This window comes from Canis aureus, chromosome 4 (assembly GCF_053574225.1).
Source record: "Canis aureus isolate CA01 chromosome 4, VMU_Caureus_v.1.0, whole genome shotgun sequence".
NCBI lineage: Eukaryota > Metazoa > Chordata > Mammalia > Carnivora > Canidae > Canis > Canis aureus.
Window position 1 is genome coordinate 37,074,603 of NC_135614.1, and position 20,830 is coordinate 37,095,432.

General features: G+C 37.8%; 1 protein-coding gene across 1 annotated transcript in view; it reads left to right on the forward strand.

Moving 5' to 3' along the window:
- Positions 1-204: 204 nt before the first annotated feature.
- Positions 205-20,830, forward strand: part of DCP2 (decapping mRNA 2) — a 49,457-nt gene continuing 28,831 nt past the window's right edge. The window contains exons 1-4 of the mRNA XM_077895353.1: positions 205-391; positions 15,284-15,435; positions 18,546-18,673; positions 19,119-19,217. Of these exons, the coding sequence (XP_077751479.1) occupies positions 339-391; positions 15,284-15,435; positions 18,546-18,673; positions 19,119-19,217 (432 nt within the window). The 5' untranslated portion in view covers positions 205-338. The remainder of the gene's footprint in view (positions 392-15,283; positions 15,436-18,545; positions 18,674-19,118; positions 19,218-20,830) is intronic.

The following is a 20,830-nucleotide window of genomic DNA, read 5'->3' on the forward strand; positions in this document are numbered from 1 at the left end:
ACAGACCAATAAACAGACGCTTCATTGGCCTCGCGTGCTCGGGCTCCGGCTCTCCAGCTGCCTATTGGGCCTTTCAAGCAGAGCGGGGGCGTGACTCCCGCGGCTCCGCCCCGCGCTCTGGCCCCGCCCCCGGGTCCGGCTGAGGTCGCCGGACGGAAGCGAGCGGGTCCCGCCTCTTCCCTCCGCTCGTCGTCGCCGGAGACGCCGCCGCCGCCGCCGCCTGCGCCGCCTGCGCCGCCGCCGCTGCCCGCTCTCGGGAGAGCCGGAGTCTCCGTGCCGCACCCTCGGTCCCGGCCGCGCGGAGCCGGGATGCCCTGCTCCTGCTGTGGGTCCTCATCATGGAGACCAAACGGGTGGAGATTCCCGGCAGCGTCCTGGACGATCTCTGCAGGTACCGCGTCGCCGCGGGCCGCCCTGGCCCCGCCGTCCCCTCCTGGTTTTCCCCCTCGTTGGCCGACCGCGGGGGCCGCTGCGTCTCGGCACCCTGCGCGCAGCCTTGTCCTGGCTCTCGGGTCCCGCGGCTGCACGCTGTCCCCGCTCGCCCCCGGTCGGGCTGCCCCGCGCTGTCCTTCCGCCGCAGCCCCGGGTCCTCCCTCGCAGGGCGCCGGGATTTCCTCATTTTCTCAGCTCCGCAACTCTGGCTTTCCTGCAAGTGCAGCCGCTGCACCCGAGCCGGGCTCTGGAGCGTTTCTCGTCTGCTCCCTCTCCCTCCCATTGTTTTTTTCTGCCTCTGACTTTTATAGACCGTCTTCCCCTTCTCCCTCTGTCTCATCCCTCAGTTTTGTCCAAAGACCTCAGGGTTTTAAGTCTTATTCCTACGCTCCCGGACCTACGCAGGAAGCAGATTCAAACTTACCTTTTCGCCCATGTGTTCTTACGTCCGTGGCATTTCCTAAATTGTTAGAAATTATTGTCTTGAACATGAGAGACTCCTAACTCTGGGAAACGAACTAGGGGTGGGGGAAGGGAGGGGAGGGGGGCGGGGGGTGGGGGTGCGGGTGACTGGGGGACGGGATGAGCCCTGGGGGTTATGCTAGATGCTGGCAAATTGAACACCAGTAAAAAATAAATTTATAATAAAAAATAATAAAAAAAGAAATTATTGTCTTGTTCATTCCCAAACTTGTCACTGGGAGGGGGGGGAAATCGAGAGTTTTCTTTCATCCTTTAATTTTCCTTAAAGGAAATTCTCAGTCGTCAGCGTTTTAACTCCTGATACACTAATACAAGAGGAGTTCTTTGCATTCTTCCCTCTTGTGAGCGATGATTTCAGATAGCCAACTTAGGAGAAATGCACTTAAAATATTTTTTTTTTTCCCGAAGTAAAATTTTTGGTGCAGTAATACCCTGCGTTGTCGCTGGCTAAGTGCATTGTGAAATAAATTACAATTGAGTAAAAAAGCTCTGGTAAAATAACATCTTTTCAAGTACATTTACAGTATTTATGTGTAGACGTCTTTTAATTGTTGTTTTGCATTCACGCCTCCGTTTTTTTCTTTTGGATGAGAAGGAAAGAACTAATATTGTGGAGGTATTGTTATATGCCAGGCATTGGGTGCTCCCTTCACACATAACGTTTTATTTAATCCTCTGAACAACCTCTGTTTGGTAGGTGCAGTTATTTTCATCTGATAAACAGAATCGTTTTGTAATTTACTCAAGGTCCTATTTTTGGTAATTTAGAAACTCAAGATTTGAAACCTAGGCCTTTTTCTCTCAGTGCCTGTGCTTTTTCTCTCCTACCCCAGGTAGATGGTACTGAAAGTCAAGTCTAACATTTTAAACCTTACAAAAGTACATGTAGATAAGTAAATAGACTAATTTTTAGAACTAATAAGAATGTTGCTGTGCTTTGGTGATGGCATGATTATGATTTTTGGGATTTGATCAATTCAACCTTTTTTAAAAAAAAAAAATTTTATTTATTCATTCATGAGAGACAGAGACAGAGAGAGAGAGAGGCAGAGACACAGGCAGAGGGAGAAGCAGGCTCCATGCAGGGAGCCCGACGTGGGACTTGATTCCGGGACTCCGGGATCATGCCCTGAGCCAAAGACAGACCCTGAACCACTGAGCCACCCAGGTGTCTCAATTCAACCATTAAAAATGCACTTATTTTTCTAGATCCCAAATTTCATAAGAGATTTGATGTATGTATATCTGTGTGGATAAATGACTGGACAAATATGTACGAGAAGTGGGGTTACAATTTTTATTTTTTTATTTTTCAAGATTTCCAAGATTTTTTAAAGGGGTGTGTATTTTATAGTTAGGAAAAAAGTAAAGATGACTGTGTTTGAAAAGGTGAGTAATAGTATGTATGGATTAATACGGATACAGATTAAACAAAAAGATAGGTAATCTTTTACAGGCATCTAAAATAATCCTCCTACTAGCGTGGGTTTATTTTGTATACTATGCAGGATTACATCTTTTAAAGAAGTCCTAGCAACCATTATGAAGGTGATTGATTTTATGTAGAACCTGTTTACTCACAAAATAATTGTGTTATATAAACAATACGTTAAACATCTGTTGAGTGTTAATGATTCTTGGTTTTCCATTTTCCAGTGAATGTATTTAAGCAATTTTATACAAATCTTTTGGAATAGGGTAACATTTTTTTCCTTTAAGAAAGGAGAGTAACATTTTTGCAATTATTGTGTTTGGCTATATAAATAAGGATTATATGTTTAAAAATCAGGGCTAGCTATTCAACTAATAAACCAAATAACCATTTCTTAAAACTTCAAGTTTTAAAAATAATGCTATTTAAAAGTTTGTATTATAATATTTTGTTGATTAAAGATTTTTAATGTAAACAATTCAGGCTTTTTTGATTGTGGGTTTTTTAGAAATAAATTTACTTACAATTTATGTTTAATTTCTATAAAAATGAAGCTTAAGTGGAAAAAGGTTAATTTTTCTGCACTCTTGTTCTTTTAAGTACCTCTTGATTTATGAGTTTGGTCTTGACTCTTGTTTTTATGTTTTCACCAATTCCGTTTATTATTAGCATATTAAAGAGGTTTTTTGTTTTTAATAATTTTTGATAAATTACATATTCTTGCTAATCTTGTCTACTTCATTGATCATATAGTAATAATTTTTGGAGAACTGTAAAATTGACAATGATTTTGATGTGAAGAATTAGAGTGGGAGACCATGTTTTTAAGATGTGACTTTGTAACCATTAGACTGCTTATAACCTAGGAGGTGGAATGTTATTTTTCAGATGGTTTCATATGTAACATTTCGTTTACTTGGATACCCTGCAACCATTAGAAATTACTAAGGCAGTTAGCAAACAGTAAACTAGGGAAGATATTTTTGTCTTGAAATGTGTACAGTATACTATTATTGAGCATAGTAATCATTTGATGCCTTTTTTTTTTTTTTTTTTTTAAGATCTTATTTATTTATTCACGAGAGACACACACAGGCAGAGGGAGAAGTCCAGAACCAGATTCGATCCCAGGGCCCCAGGATCACGCCCAGGGCTGAAGGCGGCGCTAAAACGCTGCCATGATGCCTTTGGTTAAAACAAGCTTTTAAGTGTGTGTGTGTGTGTGTGTGTGTGTGTGTATGTATGTACAAGGAGAGTGAGAGAATATATATCAAACTGAAAAACACTAGTTATTTCTGGATAGAATAAATTAGAGGAGAGGAAGGAAAGACTGTTGTCTATACTGTTCTAGTGAACATTCTAGTAAACTTGTGTGTAAAATGTAAATCTCCATTTTATGGTGATATTTGCCTCTGTTGCACCATGATTTTTGACGTTAAGTGAAAGATTTTTTCATTATTTAAATTAGCCTATTAAATACTTGAAAAGCATATTTTTAAAGTTAAAATTGATAACTACAACTTAAGTGGTTTCTTTTATTTATATTTTTATCTTTTTGAAGATTTTATTTATTCATGAGACACACACAGAAAGAGGCAGAGACACAGGCAGAGGGAGAAGCAGGCCCCATGCAGGGGGCCTGACGTGGGACTCGATCCCAGGTCTCCAGGATCATACCCTGGGCCAATGGCAGCGCTAAACCGCTGAGCCACCTGGGCTGCCCAGTTGTTTCTCTTTTAAAGACGTACTTGGAGTTCTTTAAAAACCCCTTTAAGAATTAAATGGTGAGGGCAGCCCGGGTAGCTCAACGGTTTAGCGCCACCCTCAGCCCAGGGCGCAATCCTGGAGACTGGGGATCGAGTCCGACTTTGGGCTCCCTGCATGGAGCCTGCTTCTTCCTCTGCCTGTGTCTGTCTGTGCCTCTCTCTTTCTCTCTCTCTGTCTCTCATGGATAAATAAACCCTTAAAAAAAAAAAAAGAATTAAATGGTGAGTCCACTCTAGTGTTAAAAGGAGAAAGGTATTTACTGGCAAGTAATGTTGCTGCTGTTTTGGTGATTGTGTAAGTAATCAAATAATTTGTGCCCATCTTCAGGTTGCCATTTTAGTGTTCAATTCCGCAGCATTTTTGTACTAATCATAGTTCTACTGATGTTTTTATCTGTAGGAAAATTGAAACAATGACATTTTGTGAAGTGGAGAAATTTTTCCCATAACAGTGAAAAGCATATATGTATATACATATTTTTATTTTTTAAGATTTTATTTATTAGCGAGGGCACATGTGCATGAGTGGGGTGAGGGGCAGAGGGAGAAGTGAGTAGACTCCTCATTGACCAGGGAGCGCGATTTGGGGCGCAATGTGGGACTTTATCCTGGGACTCCAGGGTAATGACCTGAGCTGAAGGCAGACCTAACTGATTGAGCCACCCAGGTGCCCCTATTTTAATTTTTTTATTTTTAGTAATCTCTGCACCCAATGTGGGGCTTGAACTCACGACCTGAGATAGAGTCACATGCTCCTCCAACAGAGCCAGCCAGACATCCTGGCACACACTTTTAAATCTTTAAAACAGAACAAAAATATTCACAGAATGAAAGCATCAAAGTGTAATTTTCATGTGTTAAAATAAAATTTTGGTTTTCTTTGTTCCTTTTTTTTTTTTTTTAGAGAAAAAAATGCATGGGTGTGTGTGCTCACAGTGGAATGATGTAGGGTGGGGACAGGGAGAGGAAGAGAGAGAATCTTAAGCTCCATACACAGCCCACTGTAGGGCTCCGTCTCATGACCCTGAGATCATGATCTGAGCTGAAATCAAGAGTCTGTCACTTAAATGAGCCACCCAGGAAGCCTCTTTTTTCTTATAAAGTGTCTTTAAAAAGCCAGCTTTTATGAATGGATAAAGAAGATGTGGTCTATGTATACAATGGAATATTCCTCAGCCATTAGAAATGACAAATACCCACCATTTGCTTCGATGTGGATGGAACTGGAGGGTATTATGCTGAGTGAAATAAGTCAATCGGAGAAGGACAAACATTTTATGGTCTCATTCGTTTGGGGTATATAAATAATAGTGAAAGGGAATAGAGGAGAAGGGAGAAGAAATGGGTAGGAAATATCAGAAAAGGAGACAGAACATGGAAGACTCCTAACTCTGGGAAACGAACTAGGGGTGGTGGAAGGGGAGGAGGGCACTGAGGGGGGGCACTTGACGGGATGAGCACTGGGTGTTATTCTGTATGTTGGCAAATTGAACACCAATAAAAAATAAATTTATTAAAAAAATAAAACCAGCTTCTCTGGGTGATGGGCACTGAGGAGGGCATTTGACAGGATGAGTACTGGGTGTCATAGTATATGTTGGCAAATCGAACCTCAATAAAAATATTTTTAAAAAGCTTTTAGCTGTTAAAAAGATGTACTCATGTAAGGTTAAAAATCAAAGAGTACAAGTGAAGTTATAAAAGAAAAGCAGCCGTCTTCTTCCCTATCCCTTTTTATCTCAGTTCTGCTCTCCAGACTTTTACCTGTTTAGTGTTGAATTTTTCTGGTAGATAATTCAGTATTTTAAAATATAGTTGGACAAGTTTCTTTTTATCAACTTCAGGTGTTAGATTGAGAATTTAATTAACCTTGGTAGATATTAGGTGAGAGTTTAGTTAACCACAGGTACTGTTGTCTTTGCTCTACTTCTGATACAGTTATATTGCTATTCTGTTTTTTTTTTGTTGTTGTTCTTTAATATTTTATTTGTCAGAGAGAGCGCGCGAGAGAGGATGCAACAAGCAGGGGGAGCTGCAGGCAGAAAGAGAAGCAGGCTGTCTGCTGAGCAAGGAGCCCATTGTGGGACTGGATCCCAGAACCTGGGATCATGACCTGAGCTGAAGACAGACGCTTAACTGTCTGAGCCACCCAGGCATCCCTTATGTCACTATTTTAAATTGTTCTGTTGGTTACCTTTGTGACTTTTTATTTCTGCTTTATGAACTTAAGGACAGCATATTGAGTCTGTATTTGATAAGGTGAGGCAATCAATGCCACATCTTTTCTTCCTTTTCCTTTTTTTTTTTAATTTTTATTTATTTATGATAGTCACACAGAGAGAGAGAGAGAGGCAGAGACACAGGCAGAGGGAGAAGCAGGCTCCATGCGCCAGGAGCCCGACATGGGATTCGATCCCGGGTCTCCAGGATCGCGCCCCGGGCCAAAGGCAGGCGCCAAACCGCTGCGCCACCCAGGGATCCCCTTCCTTTTCCTTCTTAACACATTCCTTTAGCTTCTATTCAGGTGAACTTAAAAATTGGTAATGTGGGCAGCCCTGGTGGCTCAAAGGTTTGGCGCCGCCTTCAGCCCAGGGCGTGATCCTGGAGACCCAGAATCGAGTCCCACGTCGGGCTCCCTGCATGGAGCCTGCTTCTCCCTCTGCCTGTGTCTCTGCCTCTCTCTCTCTCTTTCTCTCTCTCTCTCTCTGTCTCTCATGAATAAATAAATAAAGTCTTTTAAAAAATTGGTAATGTTTATGTTCTTTTGTAACCTTATGAGGGCTGTTACACTTTTTACTATTGGTTGATTGCAAAAGCTGAACAAGAATAATAGCATTTGTTATATGATATAACTACGTACATCTTTTTCACAGTAGAGGCAAGTTTACAATGGCTAGGATTTTGTTTCTTTTCCCTCTAGCCATAGTTAGGAAACCCTGGTAAAGATCCCGAGAGAAAATGCCAAAATGAATTCTCCTTTCTTACATTCTCTAATTGGTCAAAATGATGCTGCCTTTTATAGTTTTTTCTTTTGCAGAAAGAAGCATATGCTTTCTTCATTATTCCCTCATTCTTTTTTTTTTTTTTTTAAGATTTTATTTATATTCATGAGAGAGGTAGAGACACAGGCAGAGGGAGAAGCAGGCTCCATGCAGGAAGCCCGATGTCGGACTCGATCCCAGGACTCTGGGATCACCCCCTGAGCCGAAGGCAGAAGCTCAACTGCTGAGCCACCCAGGTGTCCCCCTCATTCTTTTTTGTTTATTTATTTATTTTTAAGATTTTAAGTAATCTCTATACCCAGCTTAGGGCTCTACCTCAACCCCAAGATCAGGAGTTACATGCTCCACTGGCTGAGCCAGCCAGGAGCCCCTCTTTCTGGCTACTTTTTTCTTTTCTTTTTTTCTTTTGATTTTTTTGTTGTTGTTGTTGTTGTTATTGTTCTGAGTTTGGCTTTTGCTTAATATTTGGATTATGATTCTCTTGTACATTTACCTCTCTTCCCCAACACATTCAAAATACTTTCTCCCCTCCACCTGTCTGCTCCTTTATTATGTCCTTAGTCAGAATTCTTTTTTCCTGGAGCATGCTGTCTTGGAGACCTCCCTACCGGCTCAGTCAAGACTGCTGGTTCCCTGGACTTGCCAAACAACTGGCCTGCTAGAATTCCCTTTCATGGCTCTCCCAGGTTGTATCTTTTATCTCTTAAATCTCATCTTTTATGCTTTCTCGGTTTTCATTCTTGTTTTGCCAGTGCGCATTCTAGAGTGATTTCCTTTGAGGGTGTTACTAGGAAGTAAACTTCTGAGTCCTTATAGGACTAAAATGCCTGTTTCTCTTCTCACACTTATGCTCTCAGGTGGTCCAGGATTCTAGAAGATAACCTCAACACTATCTTCAGGGCCAGTTTTTAATTTTTATTAATTTTTATTTTTTTTTAAGATTTATTTATTCATGAGAGACAGAGAGAAGCAGACATAGGCAGAGGGAGAAGCAGGCTCCCTGTGGGGAGCCTGATGCAAGACTCCATCCCAGGACCCCAGGATCATGACCTGAGTTGAAGGCAGACACTCAACCACTGAGCCACCTGGGTGTTCCAGGGCCAGTTTTTTAATGTAAATTTTTCTGTGTCATGCCTTAGATTTTCCTTTGATGTTGGATGATTTTTTGTTACTGTTTCATATTTAAGATGAGACTATAAGGGGCTTATTTATTGATAGGCTTCTCTTTTATGTGAGTGGATAGGGTGTTAGCTCTTACACTTGGAATCCTTGAAAACTGGTTTTGCTTTGGGGTACCAACACCCAAACCTATCAGCTAAAGTTAGAAAAGAACCTCAGGAGTTGTTCTTCCTTCCCCCACTCTTATGGGAGAAACTTCTGACTCAAAGGAGTGAAAGAAGAGTAGACCATCTTCTGTTACATAAGTGGACCTTTCTCTTCCCCTCTCCCTTTTTAAAAATGAAAGTATAGCTGACACAGTATTACATTAGTTTGAGGCATATAGTAAGTGATTCGACTCTGTTATGCTCACCGTAAGTATAGCTGTCATCTATCTACTGTACAAATGCTATTAAAATACCATTGACTATATTCCTTATATCGTACCTTTCATCTCTGTGACTTGCTCTTTCCAAATTGGAAGCCTGTATCTCCCGCTTTCCTTTACCCATTTTGCCCATCCCCCTAATTCCTTCCTCTGTGGCAGCCATATTGTCTCTGTATTTATGGGCCCGTTTCTGTTTTGTTTATTCATTTGTTTAGATTCCAGACATAAGTGAAATCATACAGCATTTTTCTGAGTTGTTTCACTTGGCATAATACTCTTTAAGTCCCTCCATGTTCTTGCAAATGGCGAGTTCTTATTCTTTTTTATTGCTGAGTGATGTTCCATTGTAAATATGTATGTACATATGCACATATATATCCTCATTGTATATTGATGGGCACTTGGTTTGCTTCTATATCTTGACTGTTGTAAATAATGCTACAATAAACATAGGGGTGTGTATATCTTCTTGAATTGGTGTTTTGTTTTCTTAGGGTAAATACCCTAAGAAATTATGGAATTATTGGTATTTCTATTTTTTTAGTTTTTTGAGCAACCTTCAACTATTTTCAACAGTGGCTGCACTAGTTTAAATGCCCACCAACCATGCAAGAGGGTTTCTTTTTCTCCACATGCTTGCCAGCACTTATTTCTTGTCCTTTTCATTTTGGTCATTCTGAACAGGTATAAGATGATATTTCATTATAGTTTTGATTTGCATTTCCCTGATGATGAATGATGTTGAACATCTTTTCATGTGTCTCTTTGGCATCTCTGTGTCTTTGGAAAAATGTCTACTCATGTCCTCTGCTATTTTTAATCAGATTATTTTTTGATGGTTGTGTAAGTCCTTTATATATTTTTGGGCATTAACCCTTTATCAGAATATCTTACATTCAGTAGATTGTTTTGTTGTGTTGTTGATGGTTTCCTTTGCTGTGCAGAAACTTTTTATTTTGATGTAGTCCCAGTGGTTTATTTTCTGCTTCTGTTTTCTTGTCTGAGGAGACATACCCAGAAAAACGTTGCTAAGTTCGATACCAAAGAAATCACTGCCTATGTTTTCTTCCAGGAGTTTTACAGTTTCATGTTTTACAGTTAGATCTTTACTCCATTTTGAGTTTATTTTTGTGTATGGTGTTACAAAAGAGCCCAGTTTCATACTCTTGTATGTAGATATCCAGTTTTCCTAGCACCATTTATTGAAGAGACTATCTTTTCCCATATATATTCTTGGATCCTTTGTCATAGATTAATTGACCTTATAAATATGGGCTTATTTCTGGGTTCTCTGTTCCATTGATGTATGTGTCTGTTTTTGTGCTAGTACCATACTATTTTGATGATTATAGCTTGGTGGTATATCTTTTTCTTTTAAGATTTTATTTATTTATTAGAGAGAGTAAATGAGCATAAGGGAGAGGGAGAGATTTTAAAGCAGACTCTGTGCTCAGTGCAGAGCCTGATGTCGGGCTTGATCCCACAACTGCAAGATCATGAACTGAGCCAAAACCAAGAAAGCAACCAACTTGCCTAGCCAACTGAGCCACAAGGTGCCCCTCTTATTTATTTATTTATTTATTTATTTACTTACTTACTTACTTACTTACTTACTTTACTTACTAGAAAGGGAGAGAGAATAAGCCTGAGCAAAGGGAGAGGGGAGAAGCAAACGCCCTGCTGAGCAGGGAGCCTGACACATCCCAGCTTGCTGTATGTTGAAATCTGAGAGTGTGGTATCTCCATCTTTCTTGTTCTTTCTCAAGAAGACTGACTGTTGAGGATCTTCTGTGGTTCCATTACAAATATTAGGATTATTCTACCTCTGAAAAATGTTATTGGTATTTTGATATAGGAATTGCATTAAATCTATAGATTGCTTTAGGTAGTCTGGATGTTTTAAAAATATTAATTCTTCAATCCATGAGCATGGAATGTCTTTCCATTTGTGTTGGCTTTAATTTCTTTCATCAGTGTTTTGTAGTTTTTAGGGTATAGATCTTTAACCTCCTTGGTTAAATTTATTACTAGGTATTTTTTTTTTTTTGGTGGAGTTGTAAATGAGATTTTCTTTCTTTTTTTCTTTTTAAAGGTTTTATTTATTTATTCATGAGATACACACACACAAAGAGGCAGAGACTTAGGCAAAGGGAGAAGCAGACTCCCTGTAGGGAGCTTGATAAGGGACTTGATCCCAGGACCCCAGGATCACGACCTGAGCCAAAAGCCACCCAGGTGCCCCTGTTTTCTTATTCTCCTTCATTATCAGTGCATGAAATGCAACAGATTTCTATATATTAACTTTGTATCCTGTAACTTTATGAATTCATTTACTTCTAAGGGTTTTTTTTTTTTTGTAGACTCTTTATAGTTTTCTGTGTATATCTACATACATTGACAGTTTTATTTCTGCCTTAACCAGTTTTGATGCCTTTTTATTTCTTTTTCTTGTTTGCTTCAACTAAGCCTTTGAATACTGTGTTGAATAAGTGACAGGAGTGGGCATCCTTATCTCATGTGCCCAATCTTAGAGAAAAAAAAAGCTTAGTTTTTCACCACTGAGTATGATATAAGCTGTGGATTTGTTATATATGGCCTTTATATGTTGTGGTATCCTTTCTCTAAATCCACTGTTTTTTTGAGTTTTTATCATGAGTAGATGTTGAATTTTGCCAAATGCTTTTTCTGCATCTGTTGAGATGATCATATGATTTTTATCCTTCATTTTGTTAATGTGGTGTATCATGTTGGTTGATTTGTGAATATTGAACTGTCCTTGCATCCCAGGAGTAAATCTCACTTGATAGTGGCAAAGATTCTTTTTATATATTGTTATATGTAGTTTGCTAATATTTTGTTGAGGATTTTTGTGTCTATTTATCAGGGATATTGGCCTGTAGTTTTCTTTTGTAGTGTTTTGGTATCCGGGTAATGCCTCGTAGAAAGTATTTGGAAATTTTCCTACTTGTATTTTTTGGAATAGTTTGAAGACAATTAGGTATTAACTCTTTAAATGTTTGGTGGAATTAATTTGTCAATCAGTCTAGTCCTGGACTTTGTTTTTTGGGACTTTTTGGATTACTGATTCAATTTTGTTACTAAGAATCAGTCTGTTCAGATTTTCTGTTTCTTCCTGATTCATTTTTGGAAGATTATAGGTTTCTAAGAATTTATCTGTTTCTTCTAAGTTGTCCGGTTTGTTGGAATATAATTTTTCATAGTAGCCTCTTAATCATTTGTTTTTCTGTGGTGTCAGTTCTTATTTTCTGATTTTATTTATTTGGGTCTTTTCTATTTTTCTCTTGATGGGTCTAAAGGTTTATCAATTTTGTTTGTATTTACAAGGAACAAGCTCTTGGTTTCATTGATCTTTTTTAGTTTATCATTTATTTGTGCTCTGATCTTTATTATTCCCTTTTTTTCTGCTAACTTTGGGTTTGTTCCTTTTTTAATTCCTCTAGATGTAATTAATGTTAGATTGTTTGAGATTCTTCTTGTTTCATGAGCAGGCCTGTATTGCTATAAGTTTCCCTCTTACAGCTGTTTTGCTACATCCTAAAGATTTTGGACTGTTCTATTTTCAGTGTTACTGGTTGCCATGTATTTTTAAATTTCCTCTTTAATTTCTTCTTTGACCTATTGGTTGCTTAGTAGCATGTTGTTTAGTCTCCATGGTTTGTGTTTTTCCTAGTTTTTTTTCCTTTTATTTTTAAATTTTTTATTAAAGACTTTATTTGAGAACGTGTGTAAGAGCTGGGGGGGGGGGAGGGGGGGCAAAAGGAGAGGGAGAGCTGACACAGGGCTTGATCCCAGGACTGAATCTTAACCTGTGCTGAAGTCAGACACTTAACTGACTGAACCACTCAGGTGCCGTTGTAGTTTTTTTTCTTATAATTGAGTTCTAGTTTTATACTGTTGTGGTTGGAAAAGATGCATGATATGATTTCAGCCTTAAATTTACGGAGACTTGTTTTGTAGCCTAATGTGTGATCCATCCTGGGAAATGTTTCATGGGTACTTGATAAGAATGTGTTTAAAAAAAAAAAAAAAAGGAAAAGAATATGTACTCTATTATGGTATGGAATATTCTGTATGTATATGTTAAGTCCATTTGGTCTGTTGTGACATTCAAAGACACTATTTCCTTACTGAATTTTTTTTTTTTTTTTTTGCCTGCATGATCTATCAATCAGTATATGTGAGTGGGGTGTTCACATTCCCTGTTGTATTACTGTCAATTTCTCCTATGTCTGTTAATACTTGCTTTATTTAGGTGCTTCAGTGTTGGGTACATATATTTACAATTGTTATATCTTTTTTTTTTATTGATACTTTTACCATTAGGTAATGCCCTTCTTTGTCTCTTGTTACAGTATTTGTTTTGAGGTCTGTTTTGTCATATATATATATATATATATATATATATATATACACACACACACACACACACACACACACACACACATATATATATATTCCTGGTCTCCCCTGCCCCACTTTCATTTGCATAGACTATCTTTTTTCCATCTCATCACTTTCAGTCAATAGGTATCTTTAGGTCTGAAGTAAGTCTTATGTAAGCAGTGTATAGCTGAGTCTTCTTTTGTTGTTGTTTGTTCTGTCACCCCATGTCATTCGTTTGGAGCCTTTAGACCATTTACATTTAAAGTATTCTCCAATATATATAAAAAATAATATTAGTAATTCTCAATGGACTATACTACTCAGCCATCAAAAAAAAAAAAAAAGCTTGCCATTTTCAACAACGTGGATGGAACTAGAGGGTATTGTGCTGAGTGAAATAAGTCAATCAGAGGGGTACCTGGGTGGCTTGGTGGTTGAGAGTCTGCTTTGGGCTCAGATCCGGATCCTAGGGTTCTGGGATTGAGTCCCACATTGGGTACCCCATGGGGAGTCTGCTTCTCCCTCTGCCTGTCTACATCTCTGCCTCTTTCTCTGTGTCTCTCATGAATAAAGAAATAAAATCTTAAAAAAAAAAAAAAGTGAATCAGTTAAAGACAATTATATGATCTCATTCATATGGAATTTAAGAAACAAAACAGGAGCATAGGGGAAGGGAAGGAAAAATAAACAAGATGAAATCAGAGAGGGAGACAAACCGTGAGAGACTCTTAATCATAGGAAACAAACAGGGTTGCTGGAGGGGTGGGATGGGGGATGGGGTAACTGGGTGATGGACATTAGGGTGGGCATGTGATATAACGAGCACTTTGTATTATATAAGACTGAATCACTGAACTCTGCCTCTGAAATTAATACTATATGTTAATTAGTTGAATTTTAAAAAGCTGAAAATTAATTATTGGTAGGTGTATACTTGCATTTTGTTAATTGCTTTCCAGTTGTTATGCAGTTGCTCTCTGTTCGGTCTTCTTGCTCTTTCCTTGTGCTGAGGACTTTCTTTGGTGTTAAATTTGGCTTTCTTTCTTACTTTACTGTGCCTATTACAGGTTTTTGGTTTGTAGTTACCCTGAGATTCATATATAACCTCCTAAATGTATAGCACGCTTCAGTTGATCACTTCAGTTTGAACACATTCTAAAAGAATTTCATTTTTACCATTCCTCATGCTTTATGTATATGTTGTCATATTTTACATCTTTTTGTTTTGTGAGTCTCCTTAACTAATTTTTTAGATACAATTGATTTGACTACTTTTGTCTTTCAACCTTCATGTTAGCTTTATAAGTGATTGCTCTGTTACTTTTAGTGTATGTTTGCTTTTACTCATGAAGTTTTTTTTCCTTTCATAATTTTTTTTTTCTAATTATGGCTTTTTCTTTTATACTTAGAGAAGTCTCTAGTATTCTTTAAGGCTGGTTTAATGGTGTTGAACTCCTTTCACTTTTGTGTCAGTAACTGTTTATCTTTTCTTCAATTCTGAATGATAATTTTGCCAGGTAGATTGTTCTTGGTTGTAGATTTTTTTCCTTTCAGCATTCTAAATATGTAAGCCACTCGTTTTTGGCCTGCATAATTTTTGCTGAAAAATTAGCTGTAAATCAGTGGTTGAGCGCCTGCCTTTGGCTCAGGGAGTGATCCCAGGGTCCTGAGATCAAGTCCCACATCGGGCTTCCTGCGGGAAGCCTGCTTCTCCCTCTGCCTGTGTCTCTCTGCTTCTCTCTCTGTGTCTCTTATGAATAAATAAAATCTTTTAAAAAAATGTAATACTTTAAAGATGAAGCAGCTAACATCATTCCTGTTTGAATGAATGAATATATTTGTATATATTAGAAAATGTTAGCAATCATGAGAGGAAATCCTACTGAAAGTTGTTTTCTTGTTCCCCTTTATATGAGCTCTTAAGATTATCTTTGTACTTGTTAACAAAGGGTAAATGGCCTCTTAAAATCTGAGTGAGATAACTGTGATAAACTTTTTTTTCCCCAGACTCTTCTTCCCTGTGCAGCATTAGTATAGGGGTGAACATAGCTGCCTTCCAGACTCCTCTTCCTGTAGTAATTTCCCCCCAATTTTGCCTCCTTGATCAGCCCTGCTCTTGGTTTCTTTTTTATGTTGGTGGGTCAGGGATGAGGTAGTTAAATAGATTAAAATCATTACGGTTTGTAAATGTAATTTAAATGTTTTTTGTTTTTGACAGCCGATTTATTTTGCATATTCCCAGTGAGGAAAGAGACAATGCTATCCGAGTGTGTTTTCAGATTGAACTTGCCCATTGGTTTTACTTGGATTTCTACATGCAGAACACACCAGGATTACCTCAGTGTGGGATAAGAGACTTTGCTAAAGCTGATATCCTTTTTATTACTATAATGACTGTCTTCATTATTGCTAATAAAATATTTTAGCACAGATTTCCTTTTGATTGTCTTTGAGATTTAAAACTTATTAGGTAAACATACTTGATTTCTAAAATTTGTCAAATATAAATAGTAGACAGAATTTAATAGTATTTTAATTTTGATGTAGAGGATTCCTTGAAATGTATATGGTGATTAGAATTAAATTTGATTTTCTCTTTCAGAAATAACCAACTTATTTCTAGAACTGATCTGTTTTTTACTTCTTGCTGTTCCATTTAATCAGATGATCTTTATTTTTATTTTTTAATATTTTTAAAAGATTTTATTTATTCACGAGAGACACAGAGAGAGAGGTAGAGACGCAGGCAGAGGGAGAAACAGGCTCTATGCAGGGAGCCCAATGTGGGACTTGATCCTGGGTCTCCAGGATCACGCCCTGAGCTGAGTGAAGGCGGTGCTAAACTGCTGAGCCACCCGGGCTACCCCAGATGATCTTTATTTTTTAAAATATTTATTTATTTATTTGAGAGAAAGAGAGCATGAGTAGGGGAAGGGGTGGGAGAGGGGGAAGCAGACTCCTCACTGAGCAGAGAGCCGAGATGGGGCTTGATCCCAAGACTCTGGGATCATGACTTGAGCTGAAGGTAGATGCTTATTAACAAACTGAGCTACCTAGGTGCCCCAGTCAGATGATCTTTAATCAGATTGCTACCTTTCGGGATAGAGATTCTTAAATAATTATTGAATACTTAATATGTTAAAAGCAATGTTTTTAGTTTTGTGGCTAATACAAAGAAGTCTTTGTTTTCAAAGGTCTTTTTCTCCTATTTACAAATAAGATAGAAGCTTGTTTGTTATAAAAGATAACACTTGAAAATTCAAGATTTTTTTTTTTATAAATTTTTATTTATTTATGATAGTCACACAGAGACAGAGAGAGAGGCAGAGACACAGGCAGAGGGAGAAGCAGGCTCCATGCACTGGGAGGCCGACGTGGGATTCGATCCCAGGTCTCCAGGATCGCGCCCTGGGGCAAAGGCAGGCGCCAAACTGCTGCGCCACCCAGGGATCCCGAAAATTCAAGATTATTATAATTATTTTTAAAGATTTATTTATTGGGACACCTGGGTCGCTCAGTGGTTGGGTGGCTTAGTGATTACATCTGCCTTTGGCTCAGGTTATGATCCCGGGGTCCTGGGATTGGGTCCTGCGTCACACTCCTGTAGGGAGCCTGCTTCTCGCTTGGCCTAGGTCTCTGCCTCTCTCTCTCTCCCTGTGTCTCTCATGAATATATAAATAAAATCTTTTTTAAAAATAAAGTTTCTATTTTCTATTCTTTTTCTTTACCCACAAATTCACTGTATTGTGCTAGAATTGGAGTAAGAATGAAAATAGTCATTGTACTTATTAACCCCCTATAATTTTCTTTGAGCTCCATGAAATAAGCCCTCCCTTGTCCAGGTCATTGTAGAAAATGAATGAAACACTTTGTTCTAATGACTGTTACCCATAAAACATTTTTGAACAAGGCTAAGGAATATTATGCTCAAAATGGTATTCAAGAAGCTTTATTTGGTAGGATAGGTTAAACCATAGAATGGGCTGTCAAATAACTTGAGATCATAGCAATAAGGTCCTAAACCATAGTAGAGGGACTACAAAGAAAAGACTGAAGAGACATTTTAGTTCCGAAATGATCAAGCTGTTTGATTAAATAGGAAGAAGTCAATGAGGAATCAAAAAGGTTATCATCTAAGATCATGGTAGGATTTTGGAGGGAGATTACTGTCTAAAATATATCTAGAGCAGATTTTTCATGTTTATGCAAAAAATGTCAGTTTTATAAAAAGGGAAAGTAAAAAAAACTGGATTTTTTTCTTAATGCATATAATACAAGTGGACATGTGCTTCAAATTCTTACTTTCTTTAATCAGTGTAACCTATATTTTAGAACTACAATTGACCCTTGAACAATATGGGCATTGGGGTCCTGACATTCTGTGTAGTAAAATGTGTGTATAATTTTTGACTCCCCAAAACTTAACTGCTAATAACCTACTATTGACCAGAAGCCTTACTGGTAAAATAGTTGATTAATTCCTATTTTGCATGTGATATGTATTATATACTGTATTCTCAAAGTAAACTAAGCTAGAGAAAAGAAAATGTCATTAAAACCATAACGAAGAGGAGATACATTTACAGTTTTGTACTGTACTTACTGAAAAAAAAATCTGCATATAAGTAGACCCATGCATTTCAAACCTGTGTTGTTCAAGCATCACCTATACTGTGTAAAGGCCCAGTAACTTGGGATACCTGGGTGGCTCAGAGGTTGAGCGTCTGCTTTCAGCTCAGGGCGTGTTCCCAGGGTCCTGGGATCAAGTTCCACATCAGGCTCTCCACAGGGCCTGCTTATTCCTCTGCTTACGTCTCTGCCACTCTCTGTGTCTCTCAAAAAAATAAAATAAAATAAAAAATCTAAATAAATAAATAAATAAATGGCCCAATAACTTGGGATATGACCTGAGCCGAGGGCAGACACTTAACCAGCTGAGCCACCCAGGCTCCCCTTAAAAATGTTTTAATTATATAAGCAATTAATTCATGTACTTGGTAAAGACATTCAACAGTAGAGTGGTGGTATAATTCATCCCTAGTGTTAACCACTTTTTACTTGTTTTGATGGTTTCTACTTTTCACTATTGTATATGTATACTGTACTTTTGTTTCTTGCTCTCATTTAGTATGACTAAGAGACTCCTGAGTGAGACTAAGTATTGACTCCTGATGTGGTGAATTCGACTCAGTATTTGACTTGTTCACATGGTCCTGAATTTATTCATGTTAACTTGGAAATCTAAGACTTTGATTATGCAAAGCTTACCTGATCTGTGTCTAGGCTAAATGCAGAAGTTAGCAGTGACTTGTTCAGGAGAAAACCAATGTGGGGAAAAAAGCAAGGAGGAGAAATTTAGGTGAGGATTTGAGTAATTTCATATAATATTCATAAGTTGTTTTAAGTAGATTTCTATCTGTATATAATAAGTACTTAAGCTGTATTTAGAGAGAAAGGAGCTTCCTTAACACTATGTATACTCTTCAGTCATTGTCCGTTTTTGCTGCCTCAAGGTGAAGATGTGGAAAAAATTTTGGATGAATGGAAGGAATATAAAATGGGAGTACCAACCTATGGTGCAATTATTCTTGATGAGACGCTTGAAAATGTGAGTGTAATAAAAGATTTTTAGTGCAACCATCAGCTCTTTTCATCTTATTTGTAAAATATATGTTATTTATATAATGCTCTAAAGTGAGGTTTTAAAATAGACTTTTAGTGCTGAAAGGCCAAATATTGCATATTTTGTCTGCATTCTGGGTCTTAATATTTTATAATTGTAGTATGACTTATTGCAAAGAAATGTCATTTAATTGTTGAAGAAATACCTTAAAATGAGCAGAATGCCTTTCTTCACACTAGTAGTATAGTCAGACTATTGGAAGATATCAAAACCAAGAACTGTATAAAATTATTGGTGATAACAGTTACTTGAAGTAAGGAAAAAGATACCTTTGACTTTTTTTTTTTTTTTTTTTTGATACCTTTGACTTTTAGAAAGGAGTGTGAGAAAGGAGGGCAAGTTTTATTTTTACCTCTGCTCATTTTTATAGGTACTACTGGTTCAGGGGTATCTAGCAAAATCAGGCTGGGGATTTCCAAAAGGAAAAGTAAACAAAGAAGAAGCTCCTCATGATTGTGCTGCTAGAGAGGTGAGTTACTGCAGTTTGAAACAGTAACATTTGCTAATCATGCTTTGAGTGTGCTTTTTAAGCCATGGTGACTTACTGTTTGGACCATCTAATGTTTCTAGAACTTGACTGCATGAAGTAACTTATCTTTTATAATGATTCTTTTGTCCATATCTCTGTCATTTATTCTTCCCTTATTTCTATTTTCTTTTTTGCCCATTTTTAATTATCACTAATTCCTTCCTATTTTGATGATACAGTGTCTACCTTTTTTTAAGAATTGGATTTGCAATTGGTAAAACATTTTGGCAATTACAATGCTTGTTTTATGTTTTATAGTCTTGGCTTCCAGACAAGTACACAATTTGAGCTTTCCTAAGAAATTTACATTTGTTACTTAAAACCCTCTCTAGTTTCCTATTGCCTATGATTCTTTTCAGTACTGAAACTCCCTCTCTAATCCCCAACATAAAATTTAGCTATTCCTAAATATATTTGCCTTTATTCTCAGTCAAAAGAATTTATTCTCTTTGCGTTCGACTGCTTTGTTTCAGCCTCTAAACTTTGCTAATATATTGCCATAACTGGAAGGTTCATTCTTCTTCCCTGCCTATTCAAGTCCTATCTAGACCCAGCTCAAATTATCCTTTTTCCCTGAAGGATTGCCACCAGCTAGCTCTGTATACAGGACCTGAATTTCTTATTTGTAAAATGAGGTTTAGAGTGATTTTTTTTTAATCGAAGTATAGTTTACAAACTGTTACATTAGTTTCAGATGTACAATCTAGGAATTCAGCAGTTCTAAACATTATATTATGCTCATCACAAGTGTAGCTATCATTTGTCACCATCAAAGTTCTTAAAATACCATTGGCTGTATTCCCTACATGGTACCTTTCATCCCTGTGTCTTACTCATTCCATAATTGGAATTCTGTGTATCCCACTCCTCTTCATCCATTTTGCCCATTCCCCAATATGCTCCCCTGTGGCAACTGTCAATTCTCTATTTATGGGTCTGTTTCTGCTTTTGGTTTGTTTTGTTTTTTAGATTACACATAAGTGAAATCATATGGTAATGTCTTTCTCTAACTTATTCCACCTAATGTAATACTCTCTAGTTCCCATCCATGTTGTTGCAGATGACAAAATCTCATTCTTTTTTATGGTGGATAGTCCTCTGGTGTGTGTGTGTGTGTGTGTGTGTGTACACATCAGATCTTTATTCAGTCATCTCTCAGTGGACACTGGGTTGCTTCCATGTCTTGGCTATTATAAATAATGCTGTAATAAACATAGTGCATATACCATTTTCAATTAGTGTTTTCATATTCTTTGGGTAAATACATAGTAGTGGAATTACTGGATCATGTGGTATTTTTATTTTTAATGTTTTGAGGGACCTCCAACACTGTTATGCACAATGGTGGCACCTGTTTGTATCCCACCAACAGTGCATGGGGGTTTCTTTTTCTCCGCATGTTCACCAGCACTTGTTATTTCTTGTCGTTTTGAATCTAGCCATTCTGTAGAGTGGATAATTTCTAAAGTTCATTCTTAATTAAAATTCTATTTATTTAAAAATTTAGCCAGCGAACTCTACCCTACAGTAGTGTCTGAACTTTAACAACAGCT